Here is a 24,605-nt window from a genome sequence, read left to right as displayed (position 1 = left end):
TGTGCTCAGTCCTGCCTCCTTCCCGCTCTGCATACATGTTGATCATGAAAACACCTGGTATTATACTTCCTGCATAATAATCTTCCAGGGGAAGCCAACCTGAGACAGTGGCAGACCTGTAACTAGCAACTTCAAAGCTTTAGCGTTTGATCTTTCCACTACACTATTCATATTCATTTTAACAGAATGTCTCCTTTTTTTTTTTTTTTGTGGTACGCAGGCCTCTCACTGTTGTGGCCTCTCCTGTTGAGGAGCACAGGCTCTGGACGCGCAGGCTCAGCGGCCATGGCTCACGGGCCCAGCCGCTCCGCGGCATGTGGGATCTTCCCGGACCAGCGCACGAACCCGCGTCCCCTGCATCGGCAGGCGGACTCTCAACCACTGCGCCACCAGGGAAGCCCAGAATGTCTCCTTTCTAATGATAAATAAAGAAAAGCACATAAATGCACATAGTAGATGGAGATTATTTTTAAAAAGAAATAGAAAGGCAAATGAAATGCTTAAGTATAATAAAAAATTGAATGTACATTTAGAAATCAGCTGATTCAAGAATGTTGATGATACTTTGAGTAATAAGACTGATTTTATAGGTTTTTGCCACATGGCTCAGTCTTGGACACAAGTCATGGAGAACTGGAGTGCTTGAGTTTCTGGTCTGGAATGCCCAAAGTGTCACAATTTTACACCTGTAATATGTACGTTACAGAATAAAATTTTCAGATTCTTTCAGCTAGTAATGAGTATTATATATTTTCTAGTCTGAACTCTTCATTATACAGATGAAGAAATGGACTTTCAAAGCAGATCAGACTTGCTGAAGATCACAGTTGAGGCAGAGCTTTCCAATGTACCGTGCAGCTGCTCGAAGGTCCCCCAATCCTCCCTCAGCATATACACTCTCCCTTTTGGAATGTCTTACCTGACACCTGCCATTTGCACAGATATCTAATCCCTGATATCCACAAGAAGTTCCATCCAACACTTTTTCTGATAGAAGAATAGGCTGTTCTTTTCCAACAGGAGAGCAAAACAAGGCACATGGTTTTTCTACATACAGAGTGGATAAAAATAAATGAACAAAATTTGTTCCATAAGTATTTTTACCTCAAGCTTTATTTTTCAGAACAGTTAGGAGTAAAAAAATATAATCTGATATTAACTGAGTAATGCACTATTAGAATATATAATACTAGAGGGTTATTATAAGTAGTAAATGAGATGATGCCTGAGCAAAAATAGGTATCCAATGAATATTAACCTCCTTCTTAAGAATTATGCCTTCAGATTATTTTTTAAATGTACCATTTATTATTTTCTGGCACTAAACCTCTACCACACACAAACCAAGCATTCTTCGTGAAAAATATTTTGCATACTCCCATTTTTTGCTCGTATCTTTTGGCATGAACTCATTTTAATTTTAAGAACATACCAGGTTTCTGCCTATTTAAGATTTACTTTATTCATGAAGCCTTTCTTGATGTCTCACTTCTAAATTCCAATACACTAATTGAAAATCCTATGCATTTAGCATTTTCTAATTGAAAAATTTGTAAAGGGAGGAAGAAGAACTTCTAACATGAACAATTCTTGTAAGATTTTCCATTGCGAGGATGTTTAGCAATGCAATACAATCCCATGAGAACATCCATTGGAATGCACAGTTGCTGAAGTGCTAGCTGGGACTCACCCTCTTCATTGCTTACTCAGAAAGCATGTCAGGATGTATGACGTTTAGGGTGAGAACTACAGTTCTAGGTAAAGAATTCTTGAATGGGTGGCAGTCACCTTCAGTGCTTCCTTAAACAATAAGGTAGGAGGGTTAGAGTTAAAACACTTGCCTATTAGGCTCAGTCAAAAAGTGACAAAACATTTTTAAAGTGCTGTTTCTATTTCTAAGCATCCTGCAGAGGAGCTGTAGTATTTGGTAACACCAGTAGTAGGATTATCCAAATCAGAAACTTCAGAGCAATTTCCAGGTTACATTACTACTCTATTGGCTTGACACCAGTCAGGCCCTTTACTGTTTATTAAGCTCATACAAATAGAATGGAAAATAGTTTACAGTCTCTGACACTGATCTTCGCTTATGTCTTCAGTAAAGTTCCACGTATGCTGATGGGATTCTATAAATACCAAATAACAGCCAGAGGCATGGAACAGGGTATCACTTGGCAAAGAGAAGACAGACAGTTAAATGAGCCTTCAGAATTGAACATTTCAAACAGTTTTCACATGTGGCTTCTGGATACTGGTCTGAACGATTTTGGGGAGTTGTACCATGGCCTTTAATGTGAATGGTTTTGAAATTTCCCTTTAAGATGCTATTATACGCTGCAATAAAGCAGTTCAGTGTGCTCTCACACCTCAAAGTAGGTTATGTTTATTCAGTGACTACTTACTATGTCATATCTTTGGAATTAAAAACAGCTGCTGTCATTGCAACACTTTAATAGTGACATATATATACAAACACACACACACACACACACACACACACACACCTCACTATTCTCTTTCTGGAGTTTTCACTGAAGAGAGGAGCAAACCAGATATAAGAATGATGTTGAAAGAAGTTAGTCTAGAATATTCCATTTACATTCTAAGCAAGAACTCAGATAAAAACGTTGTATTCCTCCTTTTACATATTGTCAATTTACTGTACTTACTTTAGCCTTATAGGTGACACCAAAATTTGATACCAGTCTTCCTTCCTGGAGTACACCCTTGAGATTGTGACATTATAGTGATCCATGTAACATGCCAGTACTTGGTAGGCAGGCTCTGTCTTGATTTAAGAGACCACCCCTTTCCAAGGTATGCATTAAACATGGATTTCAGCCAAATTTCAGCACAGAGTATGCAAAATACCCGAATGTTAAAGCCATGCACCTTTTTATCTCTAAAAATAAATGTTCACTACTGTATTGATACCTTATATTTAATTCTCTTAGCCAGAGATTCATGTGTTACATAAAAAAACAGAAATAGCCACTTGCGTTTTAAAGTATCGAAAACTTGGGGTTTTTAAAAGACTTGTATATTTCAATTTCTTCCATATGGCTCTAATACATAAAAACTATTGTTGTGTCTTTCATTCATCATACAGACTGACATGTTTGATTGATACATGTCACAGAATTATCAAAAATGGTACCCTGCTAATTATATAAATATCTATTATGGATCATTCTGATGATAAACAACACTTTATAAGAGTCAGGAGCTCCCTTAATTGTGATTTCCAACAGTTTTAATATTTTAAATTGACCCCCATACAACTCTGATTTTCTTTTAAAATCTGGAGGGAACCTGTTTCCTATCTCTTATTTCACATGTGAGTAAACAGGTCTCAAATGAAGTAAATATTATCAAATCAGACAGCCAGTTGGAGGCAGATGTAGAATTAACCCAGGATGAGATGATGATTTTCAGGATTTGAACTGTCATATTGACTTTATTTTTACCATGAAAAAATATTACTTATATACTTAAATTAATGCAACAAATATCCATCAGAAGCTTAATAACTGCCAGACAGTACACTGGGCACAGACAATAGAGGGAATAGAGACGCATTAAAATCTGCTTCAGCAGGGTCTTGTGGAGTACTTGGCAGGGGTACGTATCCTATATGGAAGATCAGTGGGATTCTTTTTTCCTAGAGAACTTGTCATAAACTGAGTCCAGAAAATCAGTAGAAGTTTTCGAGGTAAATACACGGGGAAAGAGATTAAAGCTTGAGAAAGAAAGGATATTGTGCCAAGAAACGTGCATATTTATAGGCCCAGAATTAAGAAAACATGATGTATCTGAGGGATGAAATGAAAGTCGGCCTGGCAGTGCTGGAGATTACAGAAGGGAATGATGGAGATGAGGCCAGAGACGTTAAAGGGGGCAGGTCACAATAACGGCCTTATAAACCAGGTAATAAAGTTTGAGATTGGTCCTGACAGCAACGGGATTTGTGGAAGGGTACTCCTTGGCACAGTGACTGATAGTTTTGGCCTTCAAAAAGGCCTGCCTGTCTGAAATGAGGAGTAGGGGCTGAAGGAGGGTCAGAGAGACAGTGAGGAAGCCGTTTGAAGAATCCAGGTCAGAGATGGTGCAATCATGAACAAAGATGCTGGCAAACAAAGAAAGGTTTGGACAAATAGGGTGTGCTGATTGATTACAGGGGGATGGAGATTGAGGCAGAAGGATTCTGGCTTAGCTTGGTAATGAGGCTGATCATGATGCTATGCTCCATGAGAGAGCACAGTAAGAGGAGAGATGGTGGGAGTGAGAGAAAGGAAAAGGGGAAGGGGTATGTTGAACTTGAACCATGCTGAGTTAGAGATGAATGGGTTGCTGAGTGGACAAGTTCATGCAACATAGGGGTAAACAGGTAAGGAGCTCAGGGCAGAGAGATCTAGGTTGGAGATAAATGTTTGTGTTCCTTTAGCATTCGGATGATAAATAAAACCTAGTGAATAAGTAAGATTATGCCAAGAAGGATGTTTAGTGAGAAAAGGGGCCAGGACAGGTCACTACAGAAAATTCCCATAAGACATATCATTCTTTCACTAAATATTTATTAAGTGTCTACTCTGTTCAGATACTGCTTACAGTGCTAAACACATAGCAATGCATAAAATACAACTCTTGCTCTAACAATTATTATTTGAGGGGGGACATAAACAAGTAAAATAAAAATACTATGATACATGATGATAAGGTCTGTGAAAAAAGAATAAAGCAGGGGAAGGAAAAGCACTGAGTCAATATTTATGAAAAGATCAGAAGGAGGTGAGAGAATGAATCACACTGCTATCTGGGAAAAGTAATTCACCAGAGAAAACAACAACTTCCAAGACACTAAGACAGAAGGGAGCCAGTGTGGGTGGCAAGGTGTGATGCGGGCACAGTACAGCTGAACTTAGAGGGTAACAGGAAGCCAGGGAGCTGAGGAACTTAGAGACCATTAGAAGAACTTTGGACTTTTAGTGAGCTGGGAAGACACTGAAGGCTTCTGAATGGAAGAATAACATGACATGACTGACATTTTAAATGCATCACTCTGGCTATGTTGAGACTGAAGGAGGTATGAGGACACAGGCATAAAGAACAGTTAGAGATAGCAGAAGAAGAACTACAATCCTTGAGCCTGTGGAACGAAAACCACACTCACAGAAAGATAGACAAGATGAAAAGGCAGAGGGTTATGTACCAGATGAAGGAACAAGATAAAACCCCAGAAAAACAACGAAATGAAGTGGAGATAGGCAACCTTCCAGAAAAAGAATTCAGAATAATGATAGTGAAGATGATCCAGGACCTTGGAAAAAGAATGGAGGCAAAGACTGAGAAGATGCAAGAAATGTTCAACAAAGATCTATAACAATTAAAGAACAAACAAACAGGGCTTCCCTGGTGGCGCAGTGGTTGGGAGTCCGCCTGCCGATGCAGGGGACGTGGGTTCGTGCCCCGGTCCGGGAGGGTCCCACATGCCACGGAGCGGCTGGGCCCGTGAGCCATGGCCACTAAGCCTGCGCGTCTGGAGCCTGTGCTCTGTAGCGGGAGGGGCTGCAGCGGTGAGAGGCCTGCGTACCGCAAAAAAAAAAAAAAGAACAAACAAACGGAGATGAACAATACAATAACTGACATGAAAAATACACTAGAAGGAATCAATAGCAGAATAACTGAGGCAGAAGAATGGAAAAGTGACCTGGAAGACAGAATGGTGGAATTCATTGCTGTGGAACAAAATAAAGAAAAAAAGAATGAAAAGAAATGAAGACAGCCTAAGAGACCTCTGGGACAACATTAAATGCAACAACATTCGCATTAGAGGCATCCCAGAAGGAGAAGAGAGAAACGACCCTAGAAAATATATGAAGAGATTATAGTCAAAAACTTCCCTAACATGGGAAAGGAAATAGCCACCCAAGTCCAGGAAGCGCAGAGAGTCCCATACAGGATAAACCCAAGGAGAAACACGCCGAGACACATAGTAATCAAATTGGCCGGCTTCCCTGGTGGTGCAGTGGTTGAGAGTCCACCTCCAGATGCAGGTGACATGGGTTCGTGCCCCGGTCTGGGAAGACCCTACATGCCGTGGAGCGGCTGGGGCCGTGGGCCATGGCTGCTGAGCCTGCACGTCTGGAGACTGTGCTCCATAATGGGAGAGGCCACAACAGTGAGAGGCCCGTGTACCGCAAAAAAAAAAAAAAAAATTAAAGACAAAGAAAAATTATTGAAGCAGCAAGGGAAAAATGACAAATAACAAACAAGGGAACTCCCATAAGGTTAACAGCTGATCTCTCAGCAGAAACTCTACAAGCCAGAAGGGAGTGGCATGATATACTTAAAGTGATGAAAGGGAAGAAACTATAACCAAGATTACACTACTCAGCAAGGATCTCATTCAGATTCCATGGAGAAATCAAAAGGTTTACAGACAAGCAAAAGCTAGAATTCACCACCAACAAACCAACTCTACAACAAATGCCAGAGGAACTTCTCTAAGTGGGAAACACAAGAAAAGAAAAGGACCTACAAAACCAAACCCAAAACAATTAAGAAAATGATAATAGGAACATACATATCGATAAATACCTTAAATGTGAATGGATTAAATGCTCCAACAAAAGACACAGGTTTCCTGAATGGATACAAAAACAAGACCCATATATATGCTGTCTACAAGAGACCACTTCAGACCTAGGGACACATACAGACTGAAAGTGAGGGGATGGAAAAAGATATTCCATGAAAACGGAAATCAAAAGAAAGCTGGAGTAGCAATACTCATATCAGATAAAATAAACTTTAAAATAAAGAATGTTACAAGAGACAAGGAAGAACACTACATAATGATCAAGGGATCAATCTAAGAAGATATAACAATTATAAATATATATGTACCCAACATAGGAGCACCCCAATACATAAGACAAATGCTAACAGCTATAAAAGAGGAAATGGACAGTAACACAATAATAGTGGGGGACTTTAACACCTCACTTACACCAATGGACAGATCATCGAAACAGAAAATTAGTAAGAAAACACAAACTTTAAATGACACAATAGACCAGATAGATTTAATTGACATTTATAGGACATTCCATCCAAAAACAGTAGATTACACTTTCTTCTCAAGGGCGCACAGAACATTCCCCAGGATAGTTCACATCTTGGGTCACAAATGAAGCCTCAGTAAATTTTAGAAAACTGAAATCATATCAAGCATCTTTTCTGACCACAACGCTATGAGATTAGAAATCAATTACAGGGAAAAAATCGCAAACAACACAACCACATGGAGGCTAAACAATACGTTATTAAATAACCAAAAGATCACTGAGGAAATCAAAGAGGAAATCAAAAAATACCTAGAGACAAATGACAAAGAAAACACGAAAATCCAAAACCTATGGGATGCGGCAAAAGCAGTTCTAAGAGGGAAGTTTATAGCTATACAAGCCTACCTCAAGAAACAAGAAAAATCTCAAATAAACAATCTAACCTTACACCTAAAGGAACGAAAGAAAGAACAAACAAAACCCAACGTTAGCAGAAGGAAAGAAATCATAAAGATCAGAGCAGAAATAAATGAAAGAGAAACAAAGAAAACAATAGCAAAGATCAATAAAAATAAAATCTGGTTCTTTGAGAAGATAAACAAAATTGATAAACCATTAGCCAGACTCATCAAGAAAAAGGGAGAGGACTCACATCAATAAAATTAGAAATGAAAAGGGAGAAGTTACAACAGACACCGCAGAAATACAAAGCATCCTAAGAGACTACTACAAGCAACCCTATGCCAATAAAATGGACAACCTGGAAGAAATGGACAAATTCTTAGAAAGGTATAACCTTCCAAGGCTAAAACAGGAAGAAATAGAAAATATGAACAGACCAATCACAAGTAATAAAATTGAAACTGTGATTAAAAATCTTCCAACAAACAAAAGTCTGGGAGCAGATGGCTTCATAGGTGATTTCTATCAAACATTTAGAGAAGAGCTAACACCCATCCTTCTCAAACTCTTCCAAAAAATTGCAGAGGAAGGAACACTCCCAAACTCACTCTACGAGGGCACCATCACCCTGATACCAAAACCAGACAAAGATGTCACAAAGATAGAAAACAACAGGCCAATATCACTGATGAATATATATGCAGAAATCCGCAATAAAATACTAGAAAACAGAATCGAACAACACATTAAAAGGATCATACACCATGATCAAGTGGGATTTATCCCAGGGATGCAAGGATTCTTCAGTATACTCAAATCAATCAATGTGATACACCATATAAACAAACTGAAGAATAAAAACCATACGATCATCTCAATAAATGCAGAAAAAGCTTTTGACAAAATTCAACACCCGTTTATGATTAAAAAACTCACCAGAAAGTGGACATAGAGGGGACCTACCTCAACATAATAAAGACCACATACAACAAACCCACAGCAAACATCATTCTCAATGGTGAAAAACTGAAAGGATTTCCTCTAAGATCAGGAACAATACAAGGATGTCCACCCTCACCACTATTATTCAACAAGTTTTGGAAGTCCTAACCACGGCAATCAGAGAAGAAAAGGAAATAAAAGGAATACAAACTAGAAAGGAAGAAGTAAAACTGTCACTGTTTGCAGGTGACATGATACTATATATAGAGAATCCTAAAGATGCCACCAGAAAACTACTAGAGCTAATCAATGAATTTGGTAAAGTAGCAGGATACAAAATTAATGCACAGAAATCTCTTGCATTCCTATATACTAATGATGAAAAATCTGAAAGAGAAATTAAGGAAACACTCCCATTTACCACTGCAACAAAAAGAATAAAATACCTAGGAATAAACCTACCTAGGGAGACAAAAGACCTGTATGCAGAAAACTATAAGACACTGATGAAAGAAATTAAAGATGATACCAACAGATGGAGAGATATACCATGTCCTTGGACTGGAAGAATCAATATTGTGAAAATGACTATACTACCCAAAGCAATCTACAGATTCAATGCAATCCCTATCAAATTACCAATGGCAATTTTTACGGAACTAGAACAAACAATCTTAAAATTTGTATGGAGACACAAAAGACGCCCAATAGTCAAAGCAGTCTTGAGGGAAACGGAGCTGGAGGAATCAGACTCCCTGACTTCAGACTATACTACAAAGCTATAGTAATCAAGACAATATGGTACTGGCACAAAAACAGAAATACAGATCAATGGAACAAGAGAGAAAGCCCAGAGATAAACCCACGCACCTATGGTTAACCAATCTATGACAAAGGAGGCAAGGATATACAATGGAGAAAAGACAGTCTCTTTAATAAGTGGTGCTGGGAAAACTGGACAGCTACATGTAAAAGAATGAAATTAGAACACTCCCTAACACCATACATAAAAACAAACTCAGAATGGATTCGAGACCTAAATGTAAGACTGGACACTATAAAACTCTTAGAGGAAAACTTAGGAAGAACACTCTTTGACATAAATCACAGCAAGATCTTTTTTAATCCACCTCCTAGAGTAATGGAAATAGACAAAAATAAACAAATGGGACCTAATGAAACTTCAAAGCTTTCGCACAGCAAAGGAAACCATAAAGAAGACGAAAAGACAACCCTCAAATGGGAGAAAATATTTGCAAATGAATCAAAAAAGGATTAATCTCCAAAATATATAAACAGCTCATGCAGCTCAATATTAAAAAAAGAAACAACCCAATCCAAAAATGGGCAGAAGACCTAAACAGACATTTCTCCTGAGAAGATATACAGATGGCCAGGAAGCACATGAAAAGCTGCTCAACATCACTAATTATTAGAGAAATGCAAATCAAAACTACAATGAGGTATCACCTCACACCAGTTAGAACGGGCAGCAACAGAAAAGCTACAAAGAACAAATGCTTGAGAGGGTGTGGAGAAAAGGGAACCGTCTTGCACTGCTGGTGGGAATGTAAACTGATACAACCTCTATGGAGAACAGTACAGCCTTAAAAAACTAAAAATAGAATTACCATATGATCCAGCAATCCCACTACTGGGCATATACCCAGAGAAAACCATAATTCAAAAAGACACATGAACCCCAATGTTCACTGCAGCACTATTTACAATAGGTAGGTCATGGAAGCAACCTAAATGTCCATCGACAAGACAAATGGATAAAGAAGAAGTGGTACATATTTACAATGGAATATTACTCAGCCATAAAAAGGAACGAAATTGGTTTATTTGCAGAGATGTGGATGGATCTAGAGATTGTCATACAGAGTGAAGTTAGAAAGAGAAAAACAAATATCATATATTAATGCATATATGTGGAATGTAGAAAAATGGTACAGATGAACCGGTTTGCAGGGAAGAAATTGAGACACAGATGTAGAGAACAAACGTATGGACACCAAAGGGAGAAAGCAGCGGGAGGTGGGGGTGGTGGTGTGATGAATTGGGAGATTGGGATTGACATGTATACACTGATGTATATAAAATGGATGACTAATAAGAACCTGCTGTATAAAAAAAGAAAGAAAATAAAATGCAAAAATTAAAAAAAGAAAAAGAACAGTTAGACAGCTACTACAATCATCCAGGTAAGACACTGTTGCTTATATCAGGATGGCAGCTCTGGAGATATTGGGCAATAATCAGATTCTGGATGTATTTTAAAGATAGGGCTCATGTGACTTTACTGCTTTTTGAATGTACAGTAAAAGAGAACTAAATGGAAAATGAAGACTCCAAAGTTTGTTGGTTGAAGCATCTGGAAATATAGAATTAACCTTTATTAAAAGGATGGTGTGAATAGAAGACTATTCTATTCTGTTCTTTCTATAAAGAAACAGTATGTTTGGAGGCCATGTGTGGGGGAAGAAAGAATGACATGTAGGAAGCAGTGAAACAAGGGCAATATCTGGAGCACAGAGGAAAAGAGAGTGAGGTCTTATATGAGGCAGGAGACAAGAGAAGGAATCAGGCTAAAGAAGGTCTTGCTGAGCATGTCATGTGAAATTTGGCCTCTACCTGAAGAGTTATGGCAAGTCTCTGAAATGCTTTAACTGGGAGATCAGAATGAGCCAATTTGCACTTTATATAAAGATCTCTAGTTCTACCTCGTGCTACCCCTTTACAGGGACACGCATCCCTCTCCCACCACCACCCCTAACTCCTGGTAACCACTCATCTATCTGTTTTCCATCTCGATACTTTTGTGGCTTCAAGAATGTTATATAAAAGGAATCATACTGTGTGAGACATTTTGAGATTGGGTTTTCCTACTCAGCATAATGCTGTGACATCCACCAGGTCACTGCATATGTTAACAGAGTGTTCTGTGTACTGTTGCATAATATCCCATGGCACAGATATACCTCAGCTTGCTAACCCTGCAGCTACTTAGAACCTTTTTGATTGTTTCCAGTGTTTGGCTATCGAAAATAAAGCTGCTGTGCCCATTTGTGTTCAGCATTTTTTTGTGGTTGCAAATTTTCATTTCTCTGAGATAAATAACCAAGACTGTGTTTTCTAAAGTGTATGCTTAGTTACTTAAAGAAACTGCCAAGCTAACTTTCAGAGTGGCTGCTCCATTTTACCTTCCTACCAGCAACGCATGAGAGATCTAGTTTCTCTTCATCCTCACCAGCATTTTGTATTGTCACCCTTTTTAAATTTATCTCATTGGTGTATAATATCTCTATATTTTTAAAGTATATTTTTAGTCAGTGCTTGTGGTTATTATATGTCAGTAAAGGTAGAAAAAACAGAGCTCTGAAATACCTAGAATATAAACTGTAAAACAATATTTACCACTATTGTAAAGCACCTTGCAAACCTAGAAGTCTACATAACTAAGATGGTGGCGATCTGGTTGGTCATACCTTCATCCGTGACAGCGTGCCACTGAAGTACATGCTTTGGGTACGAAGTTCTAACACTATAGGCCTGACATTGCCAGTCTCTGAATCCAGGCAAACCTGCAGGACAAGGTGGATTCTCACATATTCTGTATTGTTTTCTGGGACCATTACAATCCCTTGCTTCAGAACCTAGCCTAGAAAAGACAGTACAAATAATCAATTTTATCTTTTTTTATGTTAACTACTCATTTAAAAAAATCAAAAGGCAATATATTAATAAGGTGTAGTCCTTTATATTAAATCTACTTTTGAAAAAGTGGACAGATTAAATGATTGGTAATTGGTAGGAAATCCATATGTTTATTTAAAAATATATATTTTTTCCAACCTTTGAGCCATTTAATTTCCAAAATACATGAGAAACAAAAGCCCATTTGCCATGAAAATGATATAGAAGGGTAAAGGGCAGAAGTTGGGGGCAAAATAGAAAGCCTGTTCCCATGAAAGAGTGGGGCTAAGAATTATTAAGGAGTTGCTTCTAAGGTTTTCACATACATTCTTTAAAATCTCTTGTTGAGGAACTGGGGCACTGAATCCACACCAAAGTTAAAGCATAAAGCTGAAATGACTTTCTCACACATCTTCCTAGGATCACTCTAGGAATGATGGAGACAAGCAAGCTGATCTTGGATGCTCCCTATCCATACATGTGCTCAGCAGGATTTCATTTCTCATCATTCTTAGCTTCTACTGACACTCATGTTGCCCTCATTCCCTCTCTTTCTGAAGTCCTATCAGCTTCCGGCTTCTCTCACAGTTCCTTTTAATGGTGACTTACTTTTTCTAACACATCTCTCCCTGCTTATTTCAACACATTTTAAAATTTGATTTGTACTCAAAACACCACTCTGTGTAGTGTTTAATTATTTGTTCTTAGAGAGTTTGGTCTTATTTTCTTCTTTGAAGGGAGATTTTACATAAAATAATTTGAGGGACTTTTCTGTTTTCCAAAGTGGAGTGAGGTTTGAGAAGTTTCTTTGGCCCCCAACATGGTTTATCAGTAAAACCTTTTAATTTCAAACTTGAAGAAAACAATGCCCTCCCCCAATCCAGGAACTTTGCGTTTACCCAGGACATTTGCGCTCTCGACTGCTGATCCCAGAACTGCAGGTTCGGCTACAGGGACTCCACATGCTCCACTCTCCAGCCACGAGTCCAGGTGCTGAGGTCCTGCTGGTACACTCTCCAGCCTTACACCACTATTCCAAAAGTTATGTCTTAGGTGAACAAATCAGGGCACAACGGAAAATCATTCACTGGCCTATAGAGTCACTGGAATTGAGATTAAATCAGGTCTGCTAAGAGCCCCAAACGTGTGGAATTGAAAAAGACCAAAAATAAGTTGACACGTGCTTACTGTCATAGTAATACACTGGTCCAGTTCTCATGTCAGATCATACAGTCTTGTCATAAGAACAGCACACAGATATTTGTACTATAGCCCTGAGAATTCAGTACTTGTGACGGAGATAGGGCAAAGAAGGAATCTGGGGTTGTACAGCCAGGAAGAAAAACTAACACATTTTAAGAAACATAACAATTTAAAAAAGAGGACCAAAAAAGCATAAGGTCAAGTATAAATATAAGAATGGTATGTAAGATATAAATGTCTTTAACTAGACTGAAGCAGACATTTTAGCAAATTTAGCAATTTTGATTTAAACTGTCAGTGATTCAGGGTACTCTCCTTGTAACTAAAAAAGGAAGAGTATGACTCAATTTTAGCACTTTCCTTTATATTGTTTTTTTTTTTTCTGAAAGTTTCTGTCAAATTCAAGCATTAACATTACAGCAAATTTTCTTTCAAAAGCTGTTCATTTGAAAGACTTGAACAATTAGACTTTTTGAAATTCTATCATTTCATTTCAATTATTCTATAGATTATTTGGTATCTATTAACTGAGAAAGACAGCAAAGAAAGAAGAGAAAGGAGTGTGTTCATTCTCTTTTTTATATTTATTTTATTATTAACTTTAAACAAAAACAGCCAAAGAGGCTGTTTCTGTGGCCACCGAGGAATGGTTGCCAGGACTTTGTGGACAGATTATTATAATTTCTCTTTATTCCTGGAAAATCAGATCTATCATGATCATAGCAAACATATTAAAGGTAAAAATTAATTAAACAAAACCATGTTGGAAATAAGTAAAGATTAAAAAATTTTAGATAAATGATTGTACAGTCACAAGGGTTGAGCAATCTGATCCTTCCAGTCCTAAACGATATTTTGCACTAATGGCAACATGATTTATAAGGGATTTTGAAGAAATTATAGCAGCTCTCTGATTCTTAGTTTTCCCATTTCAAAATGTGAATGATAATCATACTGATATTTACCTAATAGAATTTTCAGAAGTTGAATGAAACTAAGCACAATGCATAGTCCTTAGCAAAGATTTAATAAAGATTAACCATAATAAAAATACTAATAACAAATTATACAGCATTATATTAATTTTATTAATAAGTTTCCAGAAATCTCACCAAAATTCTATTCATTCTGACCTTAACTGATCTGTTTCTTTAAAACTTATTTTGATAATATGTTTTTAAATGCTGTTTTTAGAAGAGAGAATTTAAAAAACTATGCTACGTAGTTTTGTGTGAGCCCAGTTAATGCTTTTCTATGCAATAATCAGTTCCTGCAGATTTTCTCTAATAATGTCAGATTTTAAATTCAACCTTTTTTGGATTCAAGGAGTTTTAAATCCAGGCTTGGGAAAAAACAAAACAAAACCTCAACAACTCAGAGTGTATTGACATGCTAAGATTGTCATTAAATAAATTGAGATTTTATATGAAGATTCAGTCTCAAAATTGCAAAAGGAGGAAAACAAACAGACCTTGTGAAAACTTTTAAACAACTTACTGGTTTTAAGGATTTAATGATGTTATGTCATTCATGGAAAAAAAAAAAATCCAGTGTGAAAGCTGTCAAACTTCAATTGGTCAAGTTGTTTTGGTCTGGGTGAAGGGTGTTTCCCTGAGTGCATATCACAGCTCCTCGCCCATTTAGCAGTAAGTTGGCATTGAAAGGCTGGGCTAGAGTTCACAGCTGACTAAAAATATTCTGGGAAAGATCCAGATCTAGAGTTGCACGTCATTTAAACTAGACACGTCTGGTAGATGAAGAGAAATGGAAACAGATATGCAAGCCAAATTTGCATACACAAATAAGTGAAATTTAAAGAAAGCATAGTGTAATAGTTAAAGTTCATCCCCTTGCAGATAACCAGATCTCTGGACAAAACTATGGAGAACCTGCTTTTCTGTCTTCTAGGTGGTGCTGTGTTTCAACACTGGGCAAAGTGTTAAATGTTTTGTTTAAACTATTATACAAAATAGTCTATTGGGTTTTACATAAAATGATCCTAATGCTGCTTTTCATGAATTTTCTAGCAGGATGTTTTGTTTCATTTGTATTTTTTAGCTTCAAAAAATTATATTATGCATGATTTAAAAAACTCAAAATTTCTCATATCAAATAATTCAGTCTGATTTATGAAAATGCTAAGGAAATATACAATATAGTTTATTTCTGGGACAGTACATGACCTAAAAAAGTTTGACTATATTTCTATTCTCTCAAATTTCTATGGGAATATGCCTAGGAAGTTGATGAAAACATCCAATTGGAAGGGGTTCATGAAGATGACAAAGGAAACATTATTCTCTAAACAAATCTTCTTGTACATACATTGTTAGATGAAAGAAGAGGAAGAAAGAAGGCAATAAACTGTCTCCATATGCAAATTTGTGACTGTAAGGATATTACATCCTTCATTTTTTCAATAAAGAACAATGGTGGTAATTTCATCCTTTAGGAACTTAGGAAAGTAAATAATTGAAATATATTATGTAGCATCCTTCAAAACAGTCTAAAATTCTAGTAAGTTGTATTTAGCTTTCCTTCCCCATCCTCCAATTCCTAGAAAATATTTTAAGTAAAAAACATACATTTCTTGGTTTAAACCAAATCATTTATCAACTCTTGGATCTTTGTTAATATAAATATAAATACAGATGATAGTAGAGAAAAGGAGAAGAAAGAAAACAGGCTGCTTTTAATTTGGAAAATGCTGTCTATAAATAGTAGATAAATCCCTATCCTCAAAATCATTTTGAATTGGGACTTCCCTGGTGGTCCAGTGGTAAAGAATCCACCTTACGATGCAGGGGACACAGGTTCGATCCCTGGTCAGGGAACTAAGATCCCACATGCCGTGAGGCAACTAAGTCCACGGGCCACAACTACTGAGCTCACGCGCCTCAATGAGAGAGCCTGCGTGCCACAAACTACAGAGCCCATGCGCCTTGGAGCCTACGTGCCACAACTAGATAGAGAAAACCCGTATGCCACAACTAGACAGAAGCCCATGATCCGCAGCGAAGAGCCCGTGTGCCGCAACTAAAGACCCGACGCGGCCAAAAATAAAATAAATAAATAAATAAATAAATAAAATCTCTTTAAAAAATCATTTTGAATCACAGAATTCTGGTCAGCACCTTCTCAGACTTAATTATATACTCTTAGATGAACTAGTTATACACCTAAATTAACATCACTAGAGTGTAACACATTACAAAATTCTCAGCTTTGTTTCTTGGTTTGCCATGTACTGAGCTAGCAGTGTTTAGCGCGAGGTTGCAAGCATCCAAATATTTTATCCCTACAGCCCTCAACTGCAGAGTGTTGGAAGCTATTGTCATGATGGCTTCTACAACAGCCGGAACAGATGGATAGTTGAAGAAGCCCATATGGCCTGAGGAACTGAGAAGTTCATTAGTTATTTCAATACACAAAGCATTACAGAACCACTAAGAGAATATCATTAGCACAATTATAGGGAAATAAAACATTTACGTTTAATGAGTAATTACAATTTTGATTGCTGAAAAAATAAGTTTACTTTAGAGAACTAAAGAATGCAATTTATTCTCATAAATATCAGAAGAAAAAAATAGTAGAAAAATATTTAGGACACCAGATTATAAAAATGAACAGATTTTATATTGCTAATGAAGAACTAAGTAAGACAAATGGGTTGTGTGATGTGTGAAGACATGTGGCTGAATATTTGGTTATCTCTATTTATTACTGCTTTTGTGTTTCAGGGATGATGGAAATTATTGCTGGTGCAGAGTTTTATGACTCAAGCAATAAATTACTCAGCATAATACCATGAGGCTTGCCCAATATACATACATTATTGTACTTTTGTGTATAATTTAAAAATAATACAAATCCAAATTCTGACCCTCCATATAAGCTCACAGAAAACACATTTGGCAGTCTGTAAACAACTGACTGATATTCACAGAAGTTCTCTTTCAAGGAACCATTTTCTTACTGATTATATCTAGTGATAAAATATTTCTAGTCCTTTTTTATTATTTGGGACTTAATTTGTACATTTTTCTTTTTCTCATTAAAGAAATCACAGAAGTAATATGACTACATGCTGTACATTTTTCTTTTTCTCATTAAAGAAATCACAGAAGTAATATGACTATATGCTTATGTCAAACAATCCAGAAATCTCAGGAGAAAAGTTATATTCACCCTCACTTCCCATTGCTTTATTCCATCCATCAATTCCACATCCCTCCCAAGAGTCAACTGCTAATTATAGTTTGGCGTTTATATTTTCAAACCATTTTCTATGAGTTTAAAAATATATACTCTGTGTGTATACTCACATCTGTATGCAAATTGTTTTTTTCCCTAACTCTCAAATGGTATCATATAAAGTATCAGTTTTTTCTGACATGTCTCTATACTAACTATCATGTCTTGTAGATGTTTTCAGTTTAATACATATATATTTACCTCATTCTGTTAACAGCTACACTGGAACCATTCCTCTCCTGATGAATATTTTTGTTGTACCTCATTTCTCACCACAGCAAGTTGCATCCTGACATAAGCATGTGTGTGCGTGTGTTTGTGTGTGTACATGCACACGTGCCTATCTTTTTGCACAGGTGTAAGTATTTACTTAGGACAAAATTCTAGAAGTGGAATTGCTAGATTTCCATTTCTGTCCATTTTTCAAATTGATGTGCTTTTACACTAGCCCTCTACATAACTTAATTTTTTTCACTAAGTAATTCACCCCAAGTAATCTTTATGTTGTTGCTTCTTTTCAAATGTAATAAAAATTCATGTTCTTCAGAGGCAAGTTTTCTGATCTTACATCTAATGAGTAAAGTAATAACTGTTCTACTTTCCCTTCATAGAATAAAAATTAGAAAATTATGTAAACTATTGAATGGTTATCTTTTGATTAAATTAACTGTAATTATAAGTTTATATGGGATCTGATGCCTTAATATTCTTCAAAAGAAAATTAATTTTCAACAGCAATTGAAATGATCTGGAAATGTGTACTAATACATTTCCATAGCCTTATGAAACACATTAAACAACTTAGACAGCCAAATGTTTACTAATCCCCCAGAATATTTTATGATGCTTGAAATGACAAGGAAAAACTATACCTGGTGGCTCTCCTAAGACAATATTTTATACTTTAAGGATTCATTAGCTGAGTTTTACTATTTATGATTTATTTGCGAATCTTTTACTTATGTGTAATTTAATAGTAAAATATTTCATTTTTGTTAAAGTAATACATACATCCAACTCTCCACATTGTCATAATCAACAATAAAAAATTACTGCATTGGTATTTTAAAAACCCATGGATTTGCAAAAATATAAGTGTTAAAATAGAAAATAGAGGAAATGCTGAAACTTTATATATACTGAAAGTATTACACTGGTGTTAAGAAAGATACATATGTAACTGGCAGAAGAAAATGTCTTACCAGTTACACTCATAACTAGTAAGGAGAAAATGCACGTTTCTTAAGTTTCACTTAAAATTCTTATTAATTTCAGGCAGCACCAATGACTTACCTTACCAGTGTCACAATCAGTTCCATCCATTGGTGGATCTAGTTTGGTTCTGCATTCTTTTTCCCCTTCTACCTTGCACCACAACCCTGTGCAAATAACATGCTGAAAACAAGGGTATAATAACTAATAAGGGGAAGGCATCACATTTTTGAGGTTAAGTCAATAAGGTTTGAGAGAGCTCTTTTAACAGAACATCAGAAATGATTTGAAGAAAAATATACTTTAGGTACTTTTAATATTAAACTTATAATTGAAATAGTGTATGGCTTATTTATAGTGATGAGAAGACTGATAAAAATAGAAAATCTGTTTCATAAATTTAACTATTTTAAAATTTCTTTAAATAAAACACATGTGATTATACAAGATTAAGTAGCTACAGCAGAAAACTGTAAGCTAAAAATCATTATTTATACCATTATATGAACCAGGCTAGAAAAATTAAAGTAATGAGCTTATGGTATGAATTTAGTGCCTCCTATCTTAAAGCCTGTCCTCACTTATGCTTTGCTGTATGCCTACAAGCCATGTTAGTACTTCATTATTTCATCACATAGCCTTGGCCCCTGATGCAATACAGAGACTCTCAGTGGGCATATTTCCCTTGTTATCAGTCATTTTTACCTCAGTATGAATGAGTTCTAGGTACCCAGAATACATTTAACTTTTTCTAGGGAAAAGTTGAGGGAACAAACAAAAAATAGTGAGATAAAACAGCATAAACACAACACTGAAAGAAGAGAACTCTATACTTGTGGCCACCCAGAGACAGATAAAGAGGCAAAACTACCACATTCTTAAGGACTTTCTATTTCTATAGGATGGCTTAAGTTTTTAGATACAAGCATGTTATTAACAAATTACACAGAAATATCAAATCCATGTGGCATACTTAAAGCAACTGGAGTAATCTATCTTGAAGATGATAGTGTGACTACCTATCCAGATATTTGGAGTAAAGGCTGGAAGAAAGCAGGTTGATAAGGACAGAGCAAGTAAGTGTTGATGTGAAAGACAGTCTTGAAAGGGTGAGAAGACCAGTCAGATGGGAGGAGGCATATAAGGGTAGGGAGTAGGGAACAAGATTTTAAAGACAGAAAAACCAGATCCTGAATGCCAGGACTCCATATGTGGAGGGAAAAAGAAAGCATTCAGCAGTTGACCAGTAGGTTGATAAGATAAAAAGGTTATTTTAGGGGGTTTACTCTGGCCTTGGTGTTCAAAACAAACTGAAAATCACTGTAAAGTTAAAATTAACTTATGACTCATAAATTTAAACTAAGATTTCAAGCAGGTCTATTACAACTCTCCGAATTTGTTACAACTCCCCAAATATTATTTTCCTATTCTTTCTTTATTTAAAAATTTAGATTTCTGAAATGTTTGTAAGTTCTTGAAAATTCAATAGTCTATGGCAGGAGTGTGATATATTCTATTTACACTATTTTATGTGCTGTGACAGATAGTTTTTCTGCTTCAAAATATTTCATACAAATATACCTTATTATATTTAGGATATGATTTAGCTTAATTTCTTTGCTTTTATTTCACATATCATTTACCAAAAATTCATCCAGGAACTAATTTTAAAGAATGCCTAAATGAAATAGCTTCTCTGCAATATTTTAGACTCTTGAAAATAAGCAGAGAGGTTAATTGTTTATCGTGTACTTTTGTGGACACATTTATATCTGAATTAATAGATATCTAACCTGAGAATTTTAGTCCTAAAAGTTTTTATTTTTTTCTCCAAGACATTCTTGTTAATGATATTTTATAATTATGGGGTCAAATGCTGAATTTTCCACCAAAGAAGAATTTTGCTTTATTAATATTCAATAAGGCTTAGTTGTGCTATAACATGAATTATTTTAGTCAAGTTCATTAGTTAACCAATGTATATTGAACTAAAAAGCAAATCTTGTCTATGCTGTAGTTTCAAAATCATACTTGCTTGTTGAACACTGTGGTAGTCTGAATTCTGACCTTCCACCATTATCTGCTATTCAAAACAGCAGGTACTCTGATTCCCACTTGAGGCACTGAGAGCATAAAAGCAAACCGGGCAGCTTTTCAAGATAAGCACAGTCATACAGAATATATCTCTCATAGAGGAGATCTCTTTACCCATTATGTTCTACAGTTCTGGGGATCTTTTGGTAAGTAAATTATAGCCTCATTCTGAAAGATAACTCAGATTCAGGATTCAAACCAAACTGTAAAAAGTAAAGCAATAAAATAGTGAAGAAATGGAATGGACTGTTTTCTCCTTGAGAAGTACAACATGTCAGATGCGTGATGTTAGAGCTATGTAATACTAAGCCCTTTCTTAAGAGGAGCAGGACTGAGTATTTTGTTAGAACCAAACACTCTGTATGTTACACAGGCCAGAGTCAAATCTTCTTTTCAACTTAATTACTGAAATCACTTACTATGTCAATTAGGAAAAGAACTTCAAATTAAAATGCTGTGTACAGGAATCCAGGACAGAAATGTACAACTCAGCATTCCTTGCAAACTAATAAAAATAATACAACATTCCTTTTTTATTCCTCTATAATAAGAAATGACCCTTAAAAGCATATATAAATTTGGATGTTTATCTCAAGAAGCCTTTTAAAAAGTTTACATAAAAAAAAATATTTTCAATGGAAAAATTTAAATGGACATGGATTAACTGTCCTTGTATAGATATCATAAAATTTATCTTCAAAGACAACCTGTGTCCATGTCTTTCTTTATAGCAAATAGTTCCATTAAGATGTTTTGAATTTTATGTTAAAATAAAAAAATCTTAAGTGCATATGCATGGAAGTAGCAATTAAATCTCAGACATGTAACTCCTTGTTCATCCATAAATTATCTTTCAAACTACAATCTCAATAATGTAACATTTGATTTCAAGTGTAATTCAGTATGGAATAATATTTTCAAAAACAATCTTTTCTATCACAGAACAGCTTGCTATTATTAAGGATGGAAGAGAGGAAAAAAGTAAGGAAGAGAGAAAGAGAGGTATTAAAAAAATAGAATACAAAGACTCAAAAGAAATTAAAAAAACTGAAATCTAGTTTTTTATGAATATTAATAAAATTGAAAATTAATCAAGAAAAAAAGAAGGCAAAAATAAACATTATTAGGAATAAAAAATGAAGGCATAACTACAGATGATATAAAGTTTAAACAGAAGTAGGAAGACATTATGAACAACTTCATGCCAGAAAACTTCAGAATGAATATGAAATGGAAAAATATTTTTTAAAAATTTACAAAAAACTTGCTAAAATGGACCAAAGAAGAAATAGAAAAGCTGAAACTATTGCCTAACCATAGAATAATTAAAAGTGACCGTTAAAAATCTTCCCACAAAGAATACATCTGATCCAAAAACTTAAACTGTCAATTTACATAAACTGTCTAGAGAACAGAAAAAGAAGCAATATCCCAAAACATACTTTATGATACCCAAACCAGACAGGAGTTTTAAAAGAAAATGAAAATAGTGATCTACCTCATTTACAAACTTAGATTTAAATATTCTACACAATTTTTAACAGACGGAATCCAGCAATCCATGAAAAAAGGTAGTGTACCATCATGATCATGTTGGGTTTTTCTTGGAATGCAAGGCTACTATAATATTAGAGATTTGATTAACATAATCAAGCACATCAAAAACTTCAAACTCTATGATCTTTGTATCTCTAGATACAAAGCTTGTGACACAATTCAACATCCATTCATTTAAAAAAAAGTCAGCAAACTAACCACTGAGAACACATCTTCAAAATTAATGGACCTCTGGACATCTATAAAAATCTACAGCAAACATCATTAAAACACCGTGAAATGTTGAAAGTTGCCTTTTAAGATTAGGAAAATAGCAAAGATGGCATCTTGGCACAAACATAAAAAAAGTGAATACATGATGTATTCATAGTGGTAAGAGGAAAAAAATAACTGTCAATCTACAGTCCTGAACTCAGCTAAAATTTTATTCAAGACTGAAGGTTAAATAAAGACTCTTTCAAGGAAACAAAAACTGAGTGTTTACCACCAACAGATCTTCCCAAAAGGAACTTCTAAACTGTGTATTTCAAGAAGAATATGACCTCATAGGAAAGGGCTGAAGAGCACTTGTGATCAAAAAACCTGACAAAAGTGAGGATAAATCTAAATAAGCATTGATTACATAAAGCAATAATAATTGGACTTTAGCCATTATTATTAACCTTTTTAATGGGAAGAAATACTAAAAATCTAGCACATTTACATCTCAAAAACTTTATCCCTTAGCAGAAACGATTTGACCACTGACAGTTAAATATTTAAATTTGACGTCTTCTCTTTTACCTCCTTCACTCCATATACTTTATGACTGCTAGAGGTAGGTGTTGAGTAACAGACATGGGAAGAAAAATGTAGTCTATGCATAGCCAACAAATGAAGCAGCACGCTGCAAATGATCCCTCAATAGAACACATCTTAGAGTGTTAAAGAAAATCAAGGAGTACGAAGAAATTTAGAGAAAGGAGAACTGTCAATACCTAGTTAATGAAGCCCCAAAGAAAAGAAAAAAAAGTGGGAAGGAACTATTTGAAATATTTGAAAGAAAAGTGATCCAGAATTTCCTTGTGTGAAAGAGAAATATATTCCTCTTCTGGAACGGTGGAATAAGTTCCCAGAAGACCAACCCTCTGGCAGCTAACAACCATAAACTGTGGAACAAATACAAAAAACAACTTCCTGGTGGTTCTGGAACGTGAACAAAGGCAGGTAAATTGTTTAGGGGAGCTGACTGGCATAAGTTGAGTTCACCATCTTTGTGGCTTTGACCTGATAGTGGTTTGTGGTCATGGCATGACACAATGGCTAAAGCAACATATGCCATTTTTTAGACTCATGAAGACAGAAACTAATGTAGTCAAAGCTGCCAAAACCTGAAGGGACAATCCCAAAAGTAAGAGAGTCAGAGAAGTTTAGGTCTTTAGGTGGCACCTGTACCATACATGCAAGGGACACACCCCAAATAGCCCAGATAAGGGAAGAGTGAGCTGATCCAACATATGAGGTGCTATCCACAGTAGGCAAGATAGTTTCCAGTTTGAGTCTAACAAACTTAATTCCCTGTGAAAACAAAAACCAAAACACTATTTGGAGGAATATAACAGAATCCAGACTATCTGTTGCAACAGGGGTCAGCTAACTCTTTCTGTAAAGTGCCAAATAGTATACAGTTTAGGCTTGTGGGCCACACGATCTCTGTTGCAACTATTTATCACTGTCATTGTAGTTTGAAGGCAGCCAAAGAGAACATGTGAACAAATGGGGGTGACTGTGTGCTAGTAAAACTTTATTTACAAAAATAGGCAGCCAGTCCCTACCCCATAGTTTGCAAAAAATTAATGTATTAATATATAATATGTTAATGTATTAATATTGTAGAATAAAAACATATGTGTACACAAATAATCATTCACAAATCTTCTGAGTAGGCTTACTCATAATAACTAACATCCCAGATGTCTACTAAGAGGTGAATTGATAAACAAAACAGTATATACCAGTGGAATACTATGCGTCAAGAAAAAAGAACTAATTACTCATACACATAAAAAGATACAAAGAATGTCTGACTTTTGAATGCAGAGGAAAAGTTGGTTTCTCCAATGTAAAGTAGGAGAGGAGAACAAGAGTAAAAAGTAGAGCACAGGGCTTCCCTGGTGGCGCAGTGGTTGAGAG

The 24,605-nt window shown here is 35.8% G+C and overlaps 1 protein-coding gene across 1 annotated transcript in view; it reads right to left on the bottom strand.

Annotated features, from left to right (window-relative positions):
* The window catches only part of ADAMTS19 (ADAM metallopeptidase with thrombospondin type 1 motif 19), a 272,394-nt gene that overhangs the window by 79,296 nt on the left and 168,493 nt on the right, over positions 1-24,605 (bottom strand). The window contains exons 11-14 of the mRNA XM_029216811.1: positions 18,864-18,965; positions 13,010-13,140; positions 11,903-12,075; positions 920-1,047 (exon numbers count right to left, since the gene is read on the bottom strand). Of these exons, the coding sequence (XP_029072644.1) occupies positions 920-1,047; positions 11,903-12,075; positions 13,010-13,140; positions 18,864-18,965 (534 nt within the window). The remainder of the gene's footprint in view (positions 1-919; positions 1,048-11,902; positions 12,076-13,009; positions 13,141-18,863; positions 18,966-24,605) is intronic.

This window comes from Monodon monoceros, unplaced genomic scaffold, assembly GCF_005190385.1.
Source record: "Monodon monoceros isolate NGI ecotype Baffin Bay Population unplaced genomic scaffold, NGI_Narwhal_1 Super_Scaffold_12, whole genome shotgun sequence".
In the NCBI taxonomy this organism is placed as follows: domain Eukaryota; kingdom Metazoa; phylum Chordata; class Mammalia; order Artiodactyla; family Monodontidae; genus Monodon; species Monodon monoceros.
The sequence above is the reverse complement of the archived record's forward strand: the minus strand, read 5'-3'. Positions and strand labels throughout refer to the sequence as shown.